General features: G+C 41.3%; 1 protein-coding gene, 1 long non-coding RNA gene and 1 pseudogene across 12 annotated transcripts in view; 2 read left to right on the plus strand and 1 right to left on the minus strand.

The window, feature by feature from the left end:
• The window catches only part of Gm2245 (predicted gene 2245), a 49,877-nt gene extending 41,213 nt beyond the window's left edge, over positions 1-8,664 (minus strand). The window contains exons 1-2 of the long non-coding RNA NR_155272.1: positions 8,513-8,664; positions 6,734-6,882 (exon numbers count right to left, since the gene is read on the minus strand). This is a non-coding gene — a long non-coding RNA (predicted gene 2245). The remainder of the gene's footprint in view (positions 1-6,733; positions 6,883-8,512) is intronic.
• Positions 1-19,969, plus strand: part of Fyb (FYN binding protein) — a 142,813-nt gene extending 122,844 nt beyond the window's left edge. For 10 of the 11 annotated variants that reach the window (XR_003951372.1, XM_011245328.2, XM_011245329.2 and 7 more), the window contains 7 exons: positions 998-1,023; positions 3,215-3,281; positions 6,165-6,264; positions 6,743-6,905; positions 12,893-12,926; positions 15,044-15,075; positions 17,511-19,969. Coding sequence is in view for 9 of the 11 variants with exons in the window: in XM_011245328.2 (XP_011243630.1) it covers positions 998-1,023; positions 3,215-3,281; positions 6,165-6,264; positions 6,743-6,905; positions 12,893-12,926; positions 15,044-15,075; positions 17,511-17,533 (445 nt within the window). In the remaining 2 variants the exon portion in view is untranslated. Of the gene's footprint in view, positions 1-997; positions 1,024-3,214; positions 3,282-6,164; positions 6,265-6,742; positions 6,906-12,892; positions 12,927-15,043; positions 15,076-17,510 lie in introns of those variants that run through there. The other variant, XR_003951373.1, reaches the window with a different exon arrangement.
• Positions 8,218-9,226, plus strand: Gm7666 (predicted pseudogene 7666; annotated as a pseudogene).
• Positions 19,970-21,398: the final 1,429 nt, after the last annotated feature.

The following is a 21,398-nucleotide window of genomic DNA, read 5'->3' on the forward strand; positions in this document are numbered from 1 at the left end:
CAGCCTTCCTAATTTTATCCTTTGTGTGACGCACCAAAGAGCAGTGAATAAACAGCACACTTACCATGCTGAGGACACAGAACAAGAAGTCTTCTCTTGAGCAACATTGCTCAAATGTAACCTTCACTTGGTGCCAAAGGAAGGCTACTTTTCTGCCTTGTTTGCACACTACCAAATTCTGATTTGTGGTTATTTGAGCGAATGTCTTTATATCATACTTTAACCAGTCATTCCTGTGCTGTACATGAATCTTTCAGAAGTGAGTGAGCATGTGTGTGGGGAGGGGGTCTGCTGTGTGTGTGTGTCTGCTTGCGTGCATGCGAATGTGCTCATGCTTGTGTGAATGCATGTGTGTGTGTGTGCGCGCACGCTTGTGTGTGCTTAACTGTCATAGTTCAGAAAAAAAAACTTCCTCTTCTGCTACAACTAAACCCACCTGATGTTGGTCCCTCTCACCTCTGCCCATCAGCTCTCACTGTCTAGTTTAAGAGTACATTCCTTTCTTATTCATCACTCTCCAGTTTGGTGTAGATAAGGACATACTGGAGAAATGTGGTCATGTTCCAATGACTGCTGTTGATTTTAGACTCTGTAATTTCAGTCCTTAATTCAAAGAAACAGTTTGGGCCAAGCATATGAATAGCATGGGGCTCTAAAATACTAAGTCCATTTAACTTACTCTGGTGTGTTGACATGCTCAAACTTTAGAGCAAAACTAAGATATTGGCCTAGCAACTGTGGGCAACATAAAATGACTGTCTTTATTCTTGACCTTTTTTGAACAACAAAGCTAGTTCAAAGCCAGTCTCAACAAATTCCAAATCGATGGCTAGAAGTTAGTGGCTAATGGAAGATAAGAAAGGTATGGTGGTCAGCAGATTAACCCATGTCACACCTTTAGAATATTTTCACATCTCCCTCATGTAAAGGAATTAAGTTCAAGGTTCATATTACTCTGATTTTAACTATATCCTCTCTCTCTCTCTCTCTCTTTCAGTCTCCCTTCTCAGCATAAGCAACTGGGTATGTAGTAAAAACTAATTATGCATTTTACAAATTATTTCTCACACATGTGGTAGAGGGAAGCTTTGAATGTCATCTCTGTTCCTGCTTTAAGTCCTGACTCCAAATAATAAATATATCACATTACACAAACAATTTTATCCTAGATGAGCCCAATTACCCAACAATAGAATAACACAACCATAAAAATAAAATTCATGTTGTTGTGATAAAACACCATTAATATCCCTCCTCAAAGCAGAAGGGTCAGGCCTGTCCCAACAGTTACCTACTCCTTGGTACCAACCCCTGTATTGCTTTTCTATTACTGTGAAACACCTTGATGAAGGCATGGTGAACAAGCAGGAAGCTGAGATCTCACACCTGGTAATGGTACGTGCCTTCAACTCTCAAAGCCACCTCCAGTGACAAACATCAACAAGGCCATACCTGCAAAGCCTGCCCTAACAGCATCACCAACTGGGGACTAGGCTGGCCTTGAACTCAAATGCCTGAGAACATAAGAGACATCTCATTCAAGTTGACACAAGTGGCTTCAAAAGTATTAATCTGAAAGTCACTGTGGCATAGAGATAAGTGGAAAGTAATGGATACCCAATGTGAGCCATGGCCCCACCCCAATTCAGTCTGTGCTTGATATACATGTGTAAAAATACGCAGAAGGCATACAACCAGATACTTCCAGATATCCTCTTTTCAACTCATATGCTTGTGTTGAACTTGAGGGGGGGGGAATGGTACAATGCTTTCATCTTGGTACAATTTCAGTCATTTTAAAATTCTGCTAGGACAGATCTTTTAACAATTTTTAAAATGTTGCTCTGAATAAAATAAAATGTTGTTTCTAAAATATTGGAGGGCTTTTAAAGAATTTATCTACCTAAATTTGTAAATGTGTTTTTAAGAGTATGTCAGGCTGGAAATGTGGCTCGGTTTGTAGCATTGAGTTTGATCCCCAGAACGCCATAAAACAGGCATAGGGGCTACTCTCATTCAGTTCACCACACCAGTCATAACTACTTCTTTCTTCCTTCCTTTCTTTCTCTCTCTCTCTCCTTCCTTCCTTCCTTCCTTCCTTCCTTCCTTCCTTCCTTCCTTCTCTCTCTCTCTCTCTCTCTCTCTCTCTCTCTCTCTCTCTTTCTTTCTTTCTCTCCCTCCTTTCCTTCCTTCCTGCTTGATTGCCTGCTTTCATTTTTGCTTCTGGAGACAGGGTTCCTCTCTGTAGCCCGAGCTGTTCTGGCTCTCACTCTATAGACCAGGTTGGCCTTGAACTCATAGAGATCCACTTACCTTTACCTCCAGAGCACTAGGATTAAAGGCATGAGCCACCACTACCTAGCCCAGCTCATGGCTACTTTCTATCAATGTTGTTTTTGCTATTTCTCATCACTTGGTGTATACTATTTATAGAAATGAGATTTGCTTTTGAAGGCAGTACAATTATACTATCACTGTAGGATATAAACTAATACCTAACAAATCACAAAAAGGATATGGTGGATGATAGATGATACAGATAGCAAGATGAATGGATGGATGGATACATAGATAGATAGATAGATAGATAGATAGATAGATAGATAGATAGATAGATAGATAGATAGATAGCTGATAGATAGATAGCAGATAGATAGATAGATAGATAGATAGATAGATAGATAGATAGATAGATAGATAGAGTTAGATGACAGATGATAGATAAATACATAGATCATACATACATACATATATACATACATACATACATACATACATAGATTTGGATGAGTGCAAGAGCACTCCATAGCATGTAGAATACTGCCAGTGCCCAAGAGTGCTGACCTCTTTGTCCACTGTTCTGAAGTCCTACTAATCATCCACTGATTATACTTGTGGAATTTCAGAGTAATAGCACTATTTCAAGTTCCCCCCAAATAATGATAGTTGTAATCATATTCACTGGTTTCCATTGTTAGTTTGTTTATGTACTGATTATTTGAAGTTGAATATTCACATTCAGGATGGTAAGGACTTCCTTCCTTCTTTCCTTCCTTCTTTCCTTTAAAAGTAGATAATACCTTTAGTAGAAATGTATCCAGAAAAATCTCTTACTGGCTATGGGAAGTCTTCAGTTTCAAGTAACATCAATGAATGTTTATATCAGAGTGTAAATGGACCATGTTTTAATATTTGATGTTCTGTCTCTTATTAGATGTGGGAGAAGAAGTTTACGATGATGTGGATGCCTCAGACTTCCCTCCTCCACCTGCAGAGATGAGGTCATTAAACTGTTTTCCTTGCACTGAAGTGTTGACAAGGAGATTGCTCAACAGCAATGACCAGGAGTAAAAATCTAGCAGGGTGTATGTGTGCTGTGTGAAGTCGTGTGGGCTCTGCTGTCCCTTTCTAAAGCTGTGCCTGTTTCTGATCACACCTCGCACCTTGCAGCTATGTTTGTGAGCAAATTATCCTAACCATCTCTTGTCTCTCCTCTGCCCCTCTCCATTCCTTCCTCTGACCCCAGACACTGCCTCTGCCCCTGGTTTCCTGACTAAGGTCTGCTGTCTGCTGGTGACTCACTGGGTAGTCGCTCGCTCACTGGGAACATACACTTGAGATTCTGCTCACAAGTCACTTCCATGCTTCACATTCTCTCTCATTTTTACCCTTTTCCTTGACTTCTTTCCCCTGGAATACGCTTCCTTTCTATGTCATCCCTTAACCGTCTTCTTCCCTGTCCTCCACCAATGGTTTCCTTGGTTAAAAAAAAGAAAATTATTACTTAAGAGGTCTTTAATGTATGTCGTTTTTGTTCACAAGTTCATTAGATTCTCAAAATTTTTATGCCAATTTCTTTCTTGAGTTAAGAGTGAATAATAACTTCAGTTTACCCAAGATTTATGTTTAACTTTCAGGTTAAAGTGTATGAAAGGTATCTAAGACCAGTGAGGATAAAAAGAAGACCTTTTGGGAAGCCTTTGGAGGTAGAATGTAATGTGCTAGAACACTTGCTCACTTTTTGAATAACTATGTGAGGTAACTTGTATACAAAAGCTAGAAGCCTCCAACAGTATACCCAAGAAAGAGACGAGTGAAAAGACAGTGGAGGGCTGGAGAGATGGTTCAGTGATTAAGAGCACCGACTGCTCTTCCAAAGGCTCTGAGTTTGGATCCCAGCAACCACGTGGTGGCTCACAACCATCCGTAATGAGATCTGACACCCTCTTCTGGTGCATCTGAAGACAGCTACAGTGTACTTAGATAAATAATAAATAAATCTTAATGCCCCAGTACAGGGGAATGCCAGGGCCAAGAAGCGGGAGTGGGTGGGTAGGGGAGCAGGGCGAGGGAGGGTATAGGGAACTTTCTTTCAGGATAGCATTTGAAATGTATATTAAAAAATATCTAATAAAAAAGAATAAAGAAAAGAAAAGACAGTAGAGTTGACAAGTTAGCGGGCGAGCATAGCATTACTGACTCGAGCTGAGCCTGCTGAGATGGACTGAAGAGCACATGGGAGGATGTCAAGTACTTAAGCCAATCTGACTGAACTACAGACTGTATCAAGATCGAAGAAGCAGAAGGCAAAATATGCTGAGGTCCACAAAGATCAAGTTCTACAGGCAAAACAAGAAAGAAAGATGAGAGAAGACTCCCTCCCTTTTCGTTGCCTATGAACGGAAAGTCTCCCCTTAGTAACCTACTCATTCTAATCTTACTCACCACACGGTCATTGTGCGTGTCTCTGATGAGCTTTAATACAATTTTCTGGTTTACATTACTCTAGAAACACCCCCACATCCCATTAGCTGGCTCTCCGGGAACCCAGAGTCACATCCTGGCCCTTTTCTTGGAGCAAAACATACGCCAGCTGATTAAACTTAACCAGATATGACTGTTGGTCCCCCCCCCTTACCCACTGTTTGTTTTCAGAAATTAAAAACAATTCTATGTTTAAACACAGTATCCTATTTTGCAATAACTTATTTTCAAACATAGCTTGTGGTGCATATTCAGCATTCATTCATGCTCTGCTCATCTCAGACAGCTGATCTGGGCCGGCAATTCCACCAATGCTCGGCATGAAAGGCTCCTGGGGCTAGATGCAGGACATGAAGTGGATAATGGTCCTAGTTCTTTTCTCAATGAGCAAGACAAATATTTTTTAAAAAGTAAAAAATAAAACGAATCAAACATTTTCAAAAGATCACAGACAATTTTTTCTAGGTAACCAGAATGAAAATTAATAACAATATCAAATTTTCAATCTTCCCACCTATTCTAGTGCTTTCTTTAAAAACTCCCTTCTACAGGAATTCACACATCTTTCTAGTTGTCTGTATTCAACTTTTATATTCTAATGAGCAACTTAATGAGATGGCTAAGGTGAAGATCGACTATTAGCTACCGTCTTTAAAATGTTCCCTCACGATATCAAAATAGTAATTTTATGTACATGCTTCTCATTAGCCAACACTTCCTCTCTTCCATGACTTCTCCATTTATTTCTGTATTATTTTCCTCTTGTGTGGATCAAGTCTAGGTGTGTGATGTGTGAGTGCTCTCCCACTCAACTCTGTCTTCTCCCTCATAACTCCAATTTAATTAGCTGTGAATATAGAAAGATAGATACATTTCATAAGTCATAAAACTATGTTCTTTTAAAAAGCAATTTTGAGCCTTTTTAGTAACATTATCTCTGTCACTCAATTTTTGAGAAAGAGATAGAAAAATGTACAGGGTTAAAATGTAGGTCTAACCACATGAAACCATGGAATGTCAGCACTGGTCTAATATAACAGTAAGCCTTTTGGTTACAGTTTAACTCACTTGTATTATTTTCATGAACCCCATCTATCTGTCAGAAAGACATTATGGGTTATAATGATAAGTACTGAGTTAAAAACAATATTGGCCAAAAATTTATTATTACATGCTGGGTGTGGTAGTGCACACCTTTAATCTCAGCACTTGGAAGGCAGAGGCCAATTGATCTTTGTGAACATTGAGGCCAGCCTGGTCTACATGTATACAGTGAATACAGTAAGACCCTGTAACAAAAAGAAAACATTTAAAATTTAATGTTAAGAATTAAATCTCTATTCTGATCTATCCATTGCTATTTGTCAAAGTGTTGGCTGATTTGTGTCCTGTCACCCTAGTCAAGGAATGAGTGTTGGAAGGGCAAAAACGGAAGAGAAAGATCCCAAGAAGCTAAAAAAGCAAGAAAAGGAAGAAAAAGACCTCAGGAAAAAATTTAAGGTGTGTAATATTTAATACAATTCAGAGTACATAAATCTTTAAGTATTTGTATGTGAAGTTGGTGAGGTTTGAGTTGGCTTAGTTCTTGTCACGGGACTGTGATAAATAGCCTGATAGCATCTTGAAGAACAGGGCATGATTTCTTTTGACTCACAGTTCTAAGCTACTGTTCACTATGAAGAAATCACAAAGGCAGGAGCTCCATGGGGCTGGTCACATTGTGTCTGCCGTCACAAAGCAGACAGAAACAAATGAATGCATATTGGTGCTTAGCTTGTTTTCACCATTTTATACAGGCTAGGTGTCCCTGTCCAAGTCATAGTCCCAGCCATAATTAACATAGTTCTTCCTGTATTGAGTAACAAATTTGAGATAACCCCCCACATGCATGTGTAGAGCAAAACCCTTCTTAGTAAATTTGTCAGTACATTTCTATAATAATTCATATCATTAATGTGAATATATTTACCTTTTTCAGTACGACGGTGAAATTCGAGTTCTATATTCAACTAAAGTTGCGTCCTCCTTAACCTCTAAAAAGTGGGGAGCGAGAGATCTGCAGATAAAACCTGGGGAGTCACTCGAAGTTATACAAAGCACAGATGACACCAAAGTTCTCTGCAGGAATGAAGAGGGCAAATGTAAGTCACAGCTGACACCCCCCTGTGCCTTTAACAACAGCCAGACTGGCTACAGTGGTCCTGCCTGTCTCCTAAGTCATTTTGCTCTGTGGTTTGTGAGTTGTAGAACATGTTAAGAAACTGGAGCTTCTGCTATTCTAAAATTGATGAATTCTACTTTAATGTCTTTGGAGGCCTTTTGAAGTTATATCATGATTACATCTTTTCGCCCACCCCCATCTTTTCTGTTTTCAATTTCTTCCTTGTATCCTCCTTTGCTCTCATTCACAGCCTCTTTTTCTTTAATTGTTGGTGTGTGTGTGTGTGTGTGTGTGTGTGTGTGTGTGTGTGCGTGTGCGTGTGTGTATGTGTGTAACCTGTTCAGGGATGATCATTTGGTATTTGATAACCAATTGCTGTGCTCTTCCCTGGGGAAGACATTCTCCCAATCTCCGTGTTCCTCCATCTTTTTAAAACCATAGTGGAGGCTGTGAGCACCATCAGTGGCAGAACACGGGCTTGAAAATGCCAGTGGAAACATTGCATACCCTTCTATAAGCTTTCTCACTGATACCTTTGTGATTTCTAAGCTCACTGATACTTGCTTCCATTCTAGACAGCCTGAAAGTCTTATCTCCACAGGATGACTGTGTAAATCTCTTACCCTAACCCCACCCGGTAGGATGTGTTTTGTTTATCAGAAAGACATTCTTTAGGTTGTATTTGTTTTAGTTTGACTTCCTCATTTTAAAGATGACTATAGTGTATGGTAGACAATGGCTCAGCAGTTAAGAGGTCTTACTACTCTTCTAGAAGACCCAAGTTTGCCTCCCTGCAGTCACATCTGACAGCTCACAAATAACTGTAACCCCTGCTCCAGGGGAGCCAACATCCTCTTCTAACCTCGGCAGGAATCGTCGCTATTGTACTCATAACTCCACACAGACATGCACATATACATAGTTAGAAGTCACATAAAATAAATTTTAAACAAGAAGGTTAGAGAAGGCGGGCAGGAAAGTACTATTATCAAATTGTCAGATCCTGAGTAATTAAACTTAAGTGTTGATGTGACCCTTGTCAGTTACTGTCCCACCAGGTAGGGAGCAAACTGGGTATGTATTCAGAAGATTAGACAAAAGGTTAAAGGCTGCTCCTAGGGAGGTGTAAAGGTATTCAGGATGTTGAGCAATCTTACAGAGAGTTCTGGAAGCCAGAGCCAAGCCCTCCATAAATAGAACAAAATGGTTTAATATTAGCAGAAATTTGGACCAATGGATACAGAAGTAGTTGTAGAGAACATTTGAGGTTGCCTTTAAGAGTATTATTCCAGGGAGCTGGGGAATTCATGTGGAGGTCAGTGTGAAAGCAGGTGTGAGTGGAAGCAACAGAAGGAGTCATGGCTGCCAAAGTGTTTGAGTCCATTGGAAAGTTCGGCCTGGCGTTGGCAGTTGCAGGAGGCGTGGTGAACTCTGCTTTGTATAATGTGGATGCTGGACACAGAGCTGTCATCTTTGACCGATTCCGTGGCGTACAGGACATTGTGGTCGGGGAAGGGACTCATTTCCTCATCCCTTGGGTACAGAAACCAATTATCTTTGACTGCCGCTCTCGACCACGGAACGTACCGGTCATCACTGGTAGCAAAGACTTGCAGAACGTCAATATCACACTGCGAATCCTCTTCCGGCCGGTGGCCAGCCAGCTTCCTCGTATCTACACCAGCATTGGCGAGGACTATGATGAGCGGGTCCTGCCTTCTATCACCACAGAGATCCTCAAGTCGGTGGTGGCTCGATTCGATGCTGGAGAATTGATTACCCAGCGAGAGCTGGTCTCCAGGCAGGTGAGCGATGACCTCACAGAGCGAGCGGCAACATTTGGGCTTATCCTGGATGACGTGTCCCTGACACATCTGACCTTCGGGAAGGAGTTCACAGAGGCAGTAGAAGCCAAACAGGTGGCTCAGCAGGAAGCGGAGAGAGCCAGATTTGTGGTGGAAAAGGCTGAGCAGCAGAAGAAGGCAGCCATCATCTCTGCTGAGGGTGACTCCAAGGCCGCTGAGCTGATCGCCAACTCGCTGGCCACGGCAGGCGACGGCCTGATCGAGCTGCGGAAGCTGGAGGCCGCCGAGGACATTGCGTACCAGCTCTCCCGCTCTCGGAACATCACCTACCTGCCAGCGGGCCAGTCCGTGCTTCTCCAGCTTCCCCAGTGAGGCCAGCCGGGCCACGGCCTCCATCATGCTGAATGACGCCTTCCTTCTGCCCCACCCCAGAAAATCACTGTGAAATTTCATGATTGGCTTAAAGTGAAGGAAATAAAGGTAAAATCACTTCAAAAAAAAAAAAAAAAAAAAAAAAGAGTATTATTCCAGAAAGATTGAATTACTGTGCACACTTGTAAAATAACTAAGTTATGTTGTCTTAGATAGGTTTTCCAGTGCTGTGAAGAGACACCATGGCCAAGGCAACTCTTTATTATAAAGGCAGACATTTAATTAGGAGCTGGCTTACAGATTCAGAGGTTTAGTCCATTATCATCATAGCAGGAAGCATGGTAGCATGCAGGCAGACAGGGCATTGGAGGAGCTAAGAGTTTTGCATCTTAATCCAAAGGCAACCAGAAGAGACTGTCTTCCAGGCAGCTGGAAGGAGGGTCTCTTCTGCAATGGCCTGGCCATAGAAGGAGACCTCCAAAACCCACCCCCACAGTCACACACTTCCTCCACAAGGTCACACCTCTATGGGTACCACTCCCTATGGGCCAAGCAGATTCAAAGCAGCACATGCTTATCACTGTCCGGTTACAAAAGAATGAGACTCAGAGTAAGGTTTATTTATTTGGCTTTGGAAGTTATCAGTGGGTTACTCTTAATCTCCTTTTCTAATGACTGGGACTGGCTACCTCCCCATCTGTGGACCCCAAATACTTGCTGTTTGAATCTTTCTAGGTTATTTCTGCTCCAGCAGTGTGGTGTCCTGGGAATGGGGAGCACTTCACTCTGACACATGCTGGTGATCCATCCATCATATCTAGTGGAGCCCTTCTGTTCTCCCGTGGAAATGTCTTGTTGATCATCAAAGCTAATGATGCTCAGGCGTCTATGTCCATTAGAATTCAACAATATTGTGGACATTGTGGAATGAAGACTGTTCCAGATGTAGCTTACAGTTCCTCAAGTCAGGCTCCTTCATTGGGAACCCTATATTCAGTCCAATGGTTGGCTGTGAGCATCCACATCTGTATTTGTGAGACACTGTCAAAGCCTCTCAGGAGAGAGCTATATCAGGCTCCTGTCAGCAAGCTCTTTTTGGCATCCACAACAGTGTCTGGGTTTGGTGATTGTAAATGGTATGGATCCCCACCACTATGTTCATAGCAGCCTTATTTATAATAGCCAGAAGCTGGAAGGAACCCAGATGCACCTCAACAGAGGAATGGATACAGAAAATGTGGTACATTTATGCAATGGAGTACTACTCAGCTATTTAAAAACAACGATTTTATGAAATTCGTAGGCTAATGGATGCATCTGGATGATATCATCCTGAGTGAGCTAACCCAATCACAAAAGGACACACATGATATGCACTCACTGATAAGTGGATATTAGCCCAGAAGCTTGGAATATACAAAATACAATTCATAAACCACATGAAACTCAATAAGAAGGAAGACCATAGTGTGGATACTTCTATCCATCTTAGAAGGGGGGAACAAAACACCCATGGAAGGAGTTATACAAAGTGTGGAGTAGAGACAGAAGTAATGACCATCTAGAAACTGACTCAGCTGAACTCTTGTGAACTCCTTTCGTCACTCCTTGTGATTCAATCTCTCTTCTCTTCTCTCCTCTTCTCTCCTCTCCTCCCTCTCCCCTCCCTTCCCTCCCCCTCCCCCCCTCCCTCTCCCTCTCCCTCCCTCCCTCTCCTCGCTCCTACCTGGTGGAAGTCACTGGCACTGGGTTTTTGTTTTTTTGTTTTTTTGTTTTTTTGTTTTTTTGTTTTTTTGTTTTTTTGTTTTTTTTTTTTCTGTGAGCAGAAGGCTTCCAAATGACAACTTGATGTGACTCATGAGAATCCCAGGAATATCAGTGCTCATGATATTGTAAGGCTAAACAGAGAGGCTGTTCTGCACCATGACCATGATTTTGTTTTGTTCTTTGAGAGTTTTTTCATATTTTCTATGAATATCTCATATTGGTCGCATACCATGTGAATACAGAGAACATTTTTCTCCCTGCATTAAAAAATAACATCTAGGAACTATACTGCCAGGGTTGTGTAACAATTCGTGGTAAGTCATTTGTTTTGACACTATTGCAAACCATCCTGGAATAGAATAAAGTCTTAGCACTTGAGAGCGCTAGACAGCAAAGCCTATGCTCTGTTAAAAGTCACTAATCCCATAAGAACACTATGTAAGAGATTTTATAGTTAGCAAGTCCTAAGTTATCACATCATCGTGGAACTCGGGTAGAGTAGCACAGCCTCCCCCCCCCACGTGACCTCCTTTACCTGAGTAAACTTTCTTCAGTATTCACAGTCATTGATATCTCCCTCCCTCCTTTCCCCCACACACAAAGAAACAGCAAGAGGCAGAGAGAAGAGCGGATTTTAACAATAGCATCTATAAAGGAATCCTCAACAGAGGAGAAAGCTGTTACTTCGAACTCTTGAGCAAGGACAGATAGGAGGGGAGATACTAAGTTTAGGAGTGTGAGAGAATATAGCTTTTAGAATTAGTTCATGAAGTTGAGATAATTAAGCTGCGTGTTATGAATTATTAACTTGATTACATAAAGCTCAGCTAGTGGTGGTTTAACCAGGCCTGCAAATTTTTATCATAAATGAGTTTTAAATTAAAAGTCATTTAATTGAAAGCAAATTACCTAAAAGCATCAGCAAATAATAATAATCTTTAATTTCCAAAAAGGTGGTCACATTTTCCTTTCATGAACTTTATTTTTCGTAATCATCTGGAGATTTTTTAAATAAAAACATTTAATGTTAGAAAAACTTATCAGCAATCTTAATCAACAGTTTATAATTTTGTGCGTGTGTGTGTGTGTGTGTGTGTGTGTGTGTGTGTGTGTATACTGACATATATGTGTATGTATGTATACACACACACACATTTTTTTCAATTGCTGGCGACCTGAGTTCAATCCCCACTGCTCGCATGGTGGGAGGAAAGAACGGATTTCTGCCAGCTGCCCTCTGACTTCGAAATGATTATATTAAACAAAGTAAATCTGATTTCAAGAAACAAGTTTCTCTGCATGATTTCTCTCACACGTGGAACCTCTGTCTAGATGTGTATGTGGGAGGGGGCGAGGAAGGGGATGAGAAGGGAAAGGGTGACCTTAGAGGTGGGAAGGGCCACCATTTGGAAGGAGGGAGGGAACCATCAAGAGAGGGACCTGGGGCACAGGGGATGTAGCCAGAGAAGAGAATAACTTAGACAAAAGTGTGAGGACACATGTGTGAAAACACTGTCATAAAATTACCTTTTAGGCTGACTTTAAAAATTAATAAAAAAAGAAAAAAGAAATAGAGTAGAGAAACATGATCAATTTCCTCTATGTGCACGTTCTATATACATGTAGTTAGTCCATGTTATCTATCGTCTTAAAGGTTTTTTTATTTTTATTACTGTGAGTGTGTGTATCTGTGTGGGTGTCTGTGTCTATATGGGTGTGTCGTATGTGGGTGTCTGCAGAGGCTGTAACAGAGTATTGGAGCCCCTGGAGTTGGAGGCTGTTGTGAGCTGTTTGATGTGATATGGTGGCTGGGTACCACACTGGATCCCGTGGATAAGGAGCAGGAGCTCTTAAGCACTGAGCCATCTCTTCAGACCCTCAGTATATTATCTCATAATTATTCACTTGTCTCTCAGCTTGCAAAACTAAATATGAAATATTTTCAAGGCTGTATCTGTAGTTAATGTTAAATGTTTTCAAAACCGTATCTGTCATTAAAGTGCATTTCCTTTTTCCTTTATAGATGGTTATGTCCTTCGGAGTTACCTGGTGGACAAGTAAGACCATTTTCATCACTGTATTTGTTAAAAGACTCTCATGGCTTCCTTAAGGAGAAAGTGTTAATATCACTGCCATAATGCAATGAGCTGGACTTTCATAATAAATTGAAAACAACGTATGACATTGGTATCAATCTAATAATGCCAATAGCAAAGCTGAAAGTGCCAGTCCTAACCAGGAAGAAAGCCTGGCTCACTTATGAATAGTCTTACATACACGGTGAGCCATCTGCTCAGCAAGCACAGAAGATACACAGTGCAAAGCCACTGCCTTGTTTGTTAATTGTCTGTATTTTGCTTACTAATTATTGTAGTATTTGAACTGGCCCAATTAGAGCCAACTACTGTCTGTGTGTTAGGTACTAATATCATCAGTTATTATGTCATAGTTTAGCCTCTAACTGGAGATTTTCTACACACACACCAGACATAGTTCTCTATCATGTTGCCCTTATTGAGAGTATGCCCATCCCCCTAAAAGAGATAGTAATCAATGACTCCTGTATTCTTATGAATAAGACCATTTCACAGTCTGTCACAGCCTAGTACTTAAGCCCTTAGACTCTTCCAAAGTACTTTAAGGTTCTAAGTCCAAGAAACCCAGCATAAAATTAACCCACCATCAGGCTGAGTCTCACAGCAATAGAAACTTTTGTAAAACTGACATAATGTAAGTCCCAAGGATTCACAAGCCATTTACCATAAGGAACAGGACACACACATCTGAATAGGACCATGCATGTTACAAATACTGTCAGCAAGCCAGAAGAGAGCAGAGAAAAAAAAAAAAAAGAATCCTAAGAGTTTTCTCTTCTTGAGCAGTATTCAGTAATGCTCCAGTGGTGGGCGTTATTGCTGGAGGTCAGCAGTGTCACAGAGGTGGGCACAGTATTTCTGATCTGGTTTGTTCTAAGAAAGATGCAAATTTTATGAGAAGAGTGTTATTGTAGATAGCAACATATCTTCATCAGTGATGATCGCGGGATGGATGAGAGAACATTGAAAAAGGAGACTAAGTGACTATTGGTTTGGTACCTACCAAAAGGCGTGCATCAGTAAACAGCAGGAAAATCTGTCCTCTTTGAATTCACATCAGCTTTCCATTAGCCAAAGCCTCCCTCTACCTCAGAGAAAGGATCTAAACAGAAGACATACGGAACTCATAGCATCTGCCACACTTGGCAACAACGAGGGGCCTGCTGCTGCCGCCACGATAAAGTCAGAGATAGGGAAAAAAAGAAGGACTCGTCTACCCTAAGTTACACAACTAATACACTGCTCTGATGCTTGGAACTGCATCCTACACAAGACTGTGTTTATGTTTACAATATATTATTTTATTGTTTAAAGATCACTCATTAGACCATACACTTTTACAATCAAAGCTTACATCTGACTCATATTTTATAAGTCTCCCAGAGCATGGGAGCCTCTCGGTGTTTGTTAATAGAATATTTCATGAAGATTCAGGACTAAGCAAAGCCTGAAAATATAAACATAGCCAAAATTACTGTGGTGGGTGTGATCTTCACAGTGAGTACTATACAAAATTCCATAATGGCTATATACTCCATATTAAGTATTTAAATACTTTAAACTTTAAACATTGTAACTGGAAACACATGGAAAGGACATAGCCAATTTTTGTGCTAAATACTGTTTCCTTCATTTAAAATGTAGAATACTTGAAACTCAAGTAAAGATATGAGTCTTGTACTATTTGCTGTTTAAATTCATTGCAGTTTTGGATTGAGGTCTCTGGAGGAGGGTGGTGCCTTGGCAATCCAGTTTATTCTGTTTGGTACCCAGTTCTTAGGGAATTCAGATGTCCTAAGCCCGTGGCAAAGCTCACAGTACGGCACGGTCTGTGCTCTCAGGGCATGTGTTTGCTATTCTGTTTATAGAATGAACTAGGAGTCGACAAAGCAGGAAAGGATGACGCAGAGATGGATGTGAAACCTTTGTCCCCTACCACATCCACCTGCACAGACTCACCATTTACATCCACCTAAGTGTTTCTGATGCGTGACAATTATATTACTGCTGTCTTCTTCTGTGTGTTAATGTTGGGAAGCTCTTTTCTATAAAATAAAAACGGTTTTCTGTGTTCACAGTGATGGAGAAATCTATGACGACATCGCTGATGGTAAGTCTCCTGCAGCGCCCTCCACAGTAACAGTGAAAACCGCTGGCTAGCTTAATTAGAGCCATCAGAGCTGATCAGAATTTGAGTTTCTCAGAAATGCAAAGACAGAAAACGATTTGGTGTTGTAGGGAGAAGAGGGATTACCTTCGCACGAGATGAGGCAGTTGAAGAAAAGAGAGTGAGAAAATATAAGATGGCCATGATGGTTCAGGCTTGTAATTCCAGCACTTGGGTGGTGGAGGCAGGAAGACCAGAAGTTCAAGGGCAGCCTTAACCACAAAATGAAATCTAGGGAGCAAGTCTAGGCTACATGAGACCCTGTGTCAAAAAATCAACAGAACAGGGAAGACATGAAAGAAGTGGGAAGATTTGGAGGGCAAGGAAAAGTATTTGGTAAATTTTGTATTGTAACATGAGTTAAGATTTTGGTTTGGTTTGGTTTGGTTTTTTTGTCACAGAAAAATGAATTCTTGTTCAATTAATTAGGAACAGGTTTTAAAACTAGCAGCACTCATTCTGCACCAACTGAAACAATACTCAAGAAGTTAGCAATAGACTCATCTTTGCATCCTCTAAAATATGAAATTAACAAATCCAAATTGAACCACCATAAAGTTGGCAAATGCTGAAATGGGAGACTAGCAAACAGCTCTGGTCAATGAACAGGTACATATTTCATAACTAATAACACTAGTAAAATCATCAGATGTTTCTAAATGATGACCCAAAGCATTAATCTCAACAAAACGTGCACAGTTGTCATCATGTTGCATGTGTGCATGTGTGCACGTGTTTTGTTTGAGACCGGGTTTCACTTTGTAGCTCTTGCTGGCCTGGAACTTATTATCTAGACCAGGCTGGCCTTGAACTCAGAGATCCACCTGCCTCTTCTTCCCAAACTCTGGGATTAAAGATGTGCACCACCACACCTGGCACCACCCAGGTCCAGGTTTTGTTGTTGTTTGTTTTGTTTTTACATCAATTCTGAGATCAAACCTATTTTCTCTGCTTACAAGCAAGCTCTTCACAGATGGAGTCATTCCCCAGCCCTGGTCCTTTAGTCTTTTAAGCTTGTGATACTTGTTGATGCTTAGCTAATCTCAGTTCCAAAAGGTGACGAGATGCCAGAATAATTAATCTTCAGTCTCATTTGATGGAGAATAAATCTCTTCGCCAATGTGGTCGAAATTGGATTAGCAATGAAGGTGTCTCAGTTAGGATTACTATTGCTGTGATGAAACACCATTACCAAAAGCAAGTTGGGGAAGGAAGGGTTTATTTCTTTTACACCTCCACATTGCTGTTCATCATCAAAGGAAGTCAGGACAAGAACACAAACAGGGCTGGAATGTGGACACAGGAGCCGATGCAGAGAACCATGAAAGGTTCTGGTTACTGCCTTGCTCCCAGTGGCTTGTTCAGTCTGCTTTCTTATAAAATACAGGGACGGTACCACCCACAACGGGCTGGGCCCTCCCACATCAATCACTAAGAAATGCCCTCCAGGCTTGCCTGCAGTCTTATGGAGATAGTTAATTAACTGAGGCTCCCTCCTCTCTGATGACTCTAGCTTGTGTCAAGTTGGCATAAAACTAGCAAATAGAGAAGATTAAATGTATGGAATTTCACTTAGCATTTTTAGTGTAAAATAAGCCAGTTTTATTTATTTGTTTGTTTGGCTTTTTGGTTTTTTTGAGGCAGGGTTTCTCTGTATAGCCCTGGCTGTCCTGGAACTCACTTTGTAGAACAGGCTGGCCTCGAACTCAGAAATCCGCCTGCCTCTGCCTCCCAAGTGCTGGGATTAAAGGCATGCGTCACCACCACCCAGCCAGTTTTATTTTTTTCCTTTCATTTTAATTCTGGAGAGATTGAATTACTCAGAATTCTAACTTGAAACACTTAAGGTATGTTGTATATAATCTGTATTTAAATTTTAAGACCAGATGTGGTAATGCAGACCTAGCAGCACTTAGAATGTGAAGACAGGAGACTCAGAAGTTGAAAGTCCTGTTCAATGATCTATAGAAATTGAGAGCTGCCGGGGCGTCAGGAGGGCCTGCCTCCAAAACCATAATAGGGGGTTAGAAGAATGGCTCAGGAGTCAAGCTTATGTCGCAATCGTAGGAGCTGAGTCTAATTTCTGGAACACACAGGAAGACAGAAGGCAGTGGTAAGTGCTTAGGAAAATGGCGGGCAGTGGTAAATGCTTAGAATCCCAGCCCTCTGAGGAGAGTCAGGAAGATCTCGGGCTCTCCCTAACTGGTGAGATTGAGAGACCGTTTCTCAGAGAAAGTACATGGCTCCTGAGAACGACACTAGAGGTTGTCTTCCAGCCTCCACTGTCACACGCATACGCACCTGCACACACATGCAAACATACACACACACAAATATAAAAACCAATTTAATTAAAGTTATATTCTCTTTTCTTCCAGGTTGCATCTATGACAATGACTAGCACTCTGCTCTGTTCATTCCACTGTGCCTCTTAGTGGCCAACATGAATTTTAATTAGAATGTTCTTGGGTATTATAGAAAAAAATGTGAACATACAAAATGAAATGTCAATCTCTATAAAGTTTTGAAATTTTAAACCTGGAAAATGAACTCTGTTTAATATGTTGGAAGATCAGGAATGGGCTTTTTTCCCTTCTTCCTTCCTTCCTCTTTGTTGTTGTTGTTGCTGTTGCTGTTGCTGTTGCTGTTGCTGTTGCTGTTGTTGTGATCAAGGGTTTCTTACTGTGTCATTCATGCCTTTTTCCTGCCTCAGCCTCCAAAGGGCTGAAATAATCAACCTGAGCCACCACAGCTGGCTTAAGGATCCCATTTTGCTTCCGCACTTCTCTTAGACCAGCAGCAGAATCTCCTCTGCCATAGGCTCTTTAAAGAAATAAAGAAACAGGAATGTAAAGAAGGAGTTTTCAATCCCACAAGCAGCCAGCCTTCACTTGTCATCAGATTACCTACCCAAAAAATAGACAGAGCAAGCGCCTCTCAAGCTGAACGACAAGAGTAGTGGCAGAACATTTGTATCAAATTGGTTCCTTTGTGTTCACTATGAAATCATATGTTAATTATTTGATAAGCATGCTTTCTGCTCTGTATGCACATCTAAGATTAACCTGTGTACAAGAGTCTAAAATCTTATTTCTGTGGATCTGTACACACATCGTTGACTTCTGTGCTCTGTTTAAATACCATCCTTACCTAGAGAAATGGAGGAGGCTACCGGACAGTTGCAAACACTGTAAGGAAGAACCCTGAGACCCGCTCTCCTTCACAGTGGCGCTTTACTGTGTAGTCTCTTGGGAAGGGTTTTGTGCTTTGCTTCTGCAGAACTTTGTGATGTTTATAACCACTTTACTAGAAAATTGTTGAGCAGAGGGAACGCAGGGCAAGAAATCCCAGTGCTCCCAGTGCTTAGCCTGGGTGCTCCCCGCTGAGACCTGTCCCTCACCACCTCTTCCAAACTGCAAAGCATTGGCTTTCATATGCTAAGAACACTAAGCACCGTTATGCAAAACAGAGCCCCCCACATCCAAGTCGATAACAGATGAGGTAACACTGTTTTAAAATGACTGAGTCCTGAGGCTGGTTCTATTGTTGACCATGCTGCAACCTTGGCAATATTCATTACTCGTCCACTGTTCTTGTAAAATAGGCGTCAACTAAGTTTGTCCCAGCATTTTTTTCTACTGCCAGCTTCAAGCTTTTACAGTTTTACCTCCATCTCAGATGCACAATTCAGAAGTTCTTTTGTGTTTTTCTATTTGAAATCACTGATTAAATAATAATACATTATATAAGTAAACTGCAAAAGTCCATTGGCGTTTCCGAAGAGGGACCCCATTACATTTTTTTAAAATCAAAAATTCTCTGGGATAGAGAAATAACTCAGTTGGTAAAAGTGTTTGCAGGCAAGCTTGAAGATGGAATTCAATCCACAGATCCCAGGTGAAAACCGAATGTGGAGACCTGTACTCGCCATATTAGTGCTGAGGAGGCAGAGGTGGGAGGTTCCTGTGGATCAGTGGACACTCTGTCTATCCTAATTGCTGAGTCCCACACCAAGGACAGACATCTCTAAGGAGATGAACAGCACCTGAGGAACAAGAGCTGAGGAGTCCTTTGGACCCTACACATATATGTCCTCTCACATATAGGAACATGTGCATACGGATTAAAAAATCTGTAAAAATAGCCCAAAGCCTTCAAATGGTTAGAGTTTCTATTACTTTGTTGTTGTTGTTTTGTTTTGTTTTTTGAAACAAGGTTTCCCTGTGTGACCCTAGCTGTTCTGGAACTTGCTCTGTAGACCAGGCTGGCCTTGAACTCACACAGATCCACCTGCCTCTGCCTCCCTAGTGGTGGAACTAACTAACGGTGTGCTACTGCCCAGCCAAGTGATTTGAAATTTTAAAGACTGTCAGCAGTAGCTACAGCTCAATTTATAGGATACAGGCTCTGAGTCTCCTGGGCTGGGAACTACTCATCTCAACTCATCTCAGATTAGGAAGTATTTGGCAGTATTAGCCATCATGTGTCCCTGTGATAAATTCTTGTATCACTAGATAAATATGACGTGGCTCAAAGTGGCCATTTGGTAGCTTTGGCATCAAATATAAATTATATGCTGCCTGCCTTTTCAGTAATTTTCCCTGATTAAGATTAGCACAATTCAATGCTAAAATCCCAAATTAGATCAAGAGAATATTTCAGCTTCGATGTATAGTCAAGGAAATGGACAGATACCTAGGAGAAATTTGTGTAATAATTATTTAATATATATTTGAGGTGTTAATTTTAATATACTAAATATGATTTTGTTGTAGATTGTGTGTGGACTTTTGTTGTATGAGAAGAGCTGCCAATAAAATACTTTTTCAGCAAGTGACCTGGCCTCCTGTTTCATGTCCATATCAAGGCCATCAGCTTTCCTCTCCCTTAGCTCCTTCTGTATCTACAGGAGAGACCTATCTGCATCCTCCTCCCTGTGTGTCTCACTCTGCCTCCTATTCATAACCAACTCCCCCCTGGTGCCTCCCAGGACATTGCTTCCCGCTTTGTCTTAGAAATAGATAACTAAGTACAAGTCTCTTCAACTTCCCGCCACCAAAACTTCACCCACGTTCAGACTTCTCAGAGCGTAAGATGCCGCAACCCGAATTCAAAGCCATAACGAAGGACCGAATTTCCCCCAACTTCTCTCTGAGCTTGTTCCTACAAAATCCATTCTCTTCATCTCCTTTTACCTCCCCTTCCCCTCCCCTCCCCTCCCCTCCCTCTCTCCCTCTTCTTCCTCCTCTATCACATTTCTCTTTTATCCCTCCCTTCTTTCTTCACTTCCTTCCCTTCCTATCATTAACTTGCTGTGAGTGGTTTTTCTCTGTATGTTTAAACTATACTAAAACATTTCTCAGCTGTAAGAAAGCTGAATTTTCAACCCGAAAACAAATACCTCTTCACCTATAACCCGTTTCAGCATTCCTCTCTCATTCCATTAGCTGCGAGTGGTGCATGTGCCAGCTGTTACAACATGCCTCAGATTCCTCCAATTGTGTGGAATTTGATGAAACAGAGGTTCCCACTACTGTACTCTGCAAAGCATCACCGACGTGTACAGAGATCAGGATGCCTACAGGCTGTCCTAACAAACCATTGAGAATAACAAGGGGTTGAAGATAACATACTGTTTATTCACAGAGCAAGTTCAGCTGAGGCCTCCCCAGGGGCCTTGCTAACAACCCCTCCTCAGAGTCCCAACCACTCTACCTCCTAACTTCACTGCGGCAGGCATGCACTGCGGACACAGGGTTCCTCCATCTTTTCTAGCTGGCTCTCTTTCCTGCACCTGTTTTTTCCGGTCCACCATTTTGCATTTTCAGCTCATCTTGCCGGCAGCTTTCCAGGGAATCCAGACCGAGCACAGTACAGCTTAAACCATTGTTAAGTCCTGTATCTGAACCCCAGAATAAACTGAATCAAAAGTTGGGGGAAGTAATTTTGGAAGTCATTTGTAAGTAACCCTAAATTTGAACTGGGGACTGGAGTTTGAGAATTAATCACTCTGTTAATCCTTTTTCAGGTTCTCAAGATACACTCAGTCTCCAGACTGCTCCAACTTGGCTTCAGCTTACTGTCACTTTAAAGTCCTTTTTACGTGATGTCCCCAAAAGAGCCTCACCCTCGTAGTCGTTAATCTTCATTTTCAGCTTGGTGAGGGTTAGAATCGCCTAGAATAGGAAATATATCTCTGGGTGTTTCTGTAAGGGAGTTTTGGGCTTTTTTTTTGTTTTTTTGTTTTTTTGTTTTTTTTTAAGAAA

This window comes from Mus musculus, chromosome 15 (assembly GCF_000001635.26).
Source record: "Mus musculus strain C57BL/6J chromosome 15, GRCm38.p6 C57BL/6J".
Classification (NCBI taxonomy): Eukaryota; Metazoa; Chordata; class Mammalia; order Rodentia; family Muridae; genus Mus; species Mus musculus.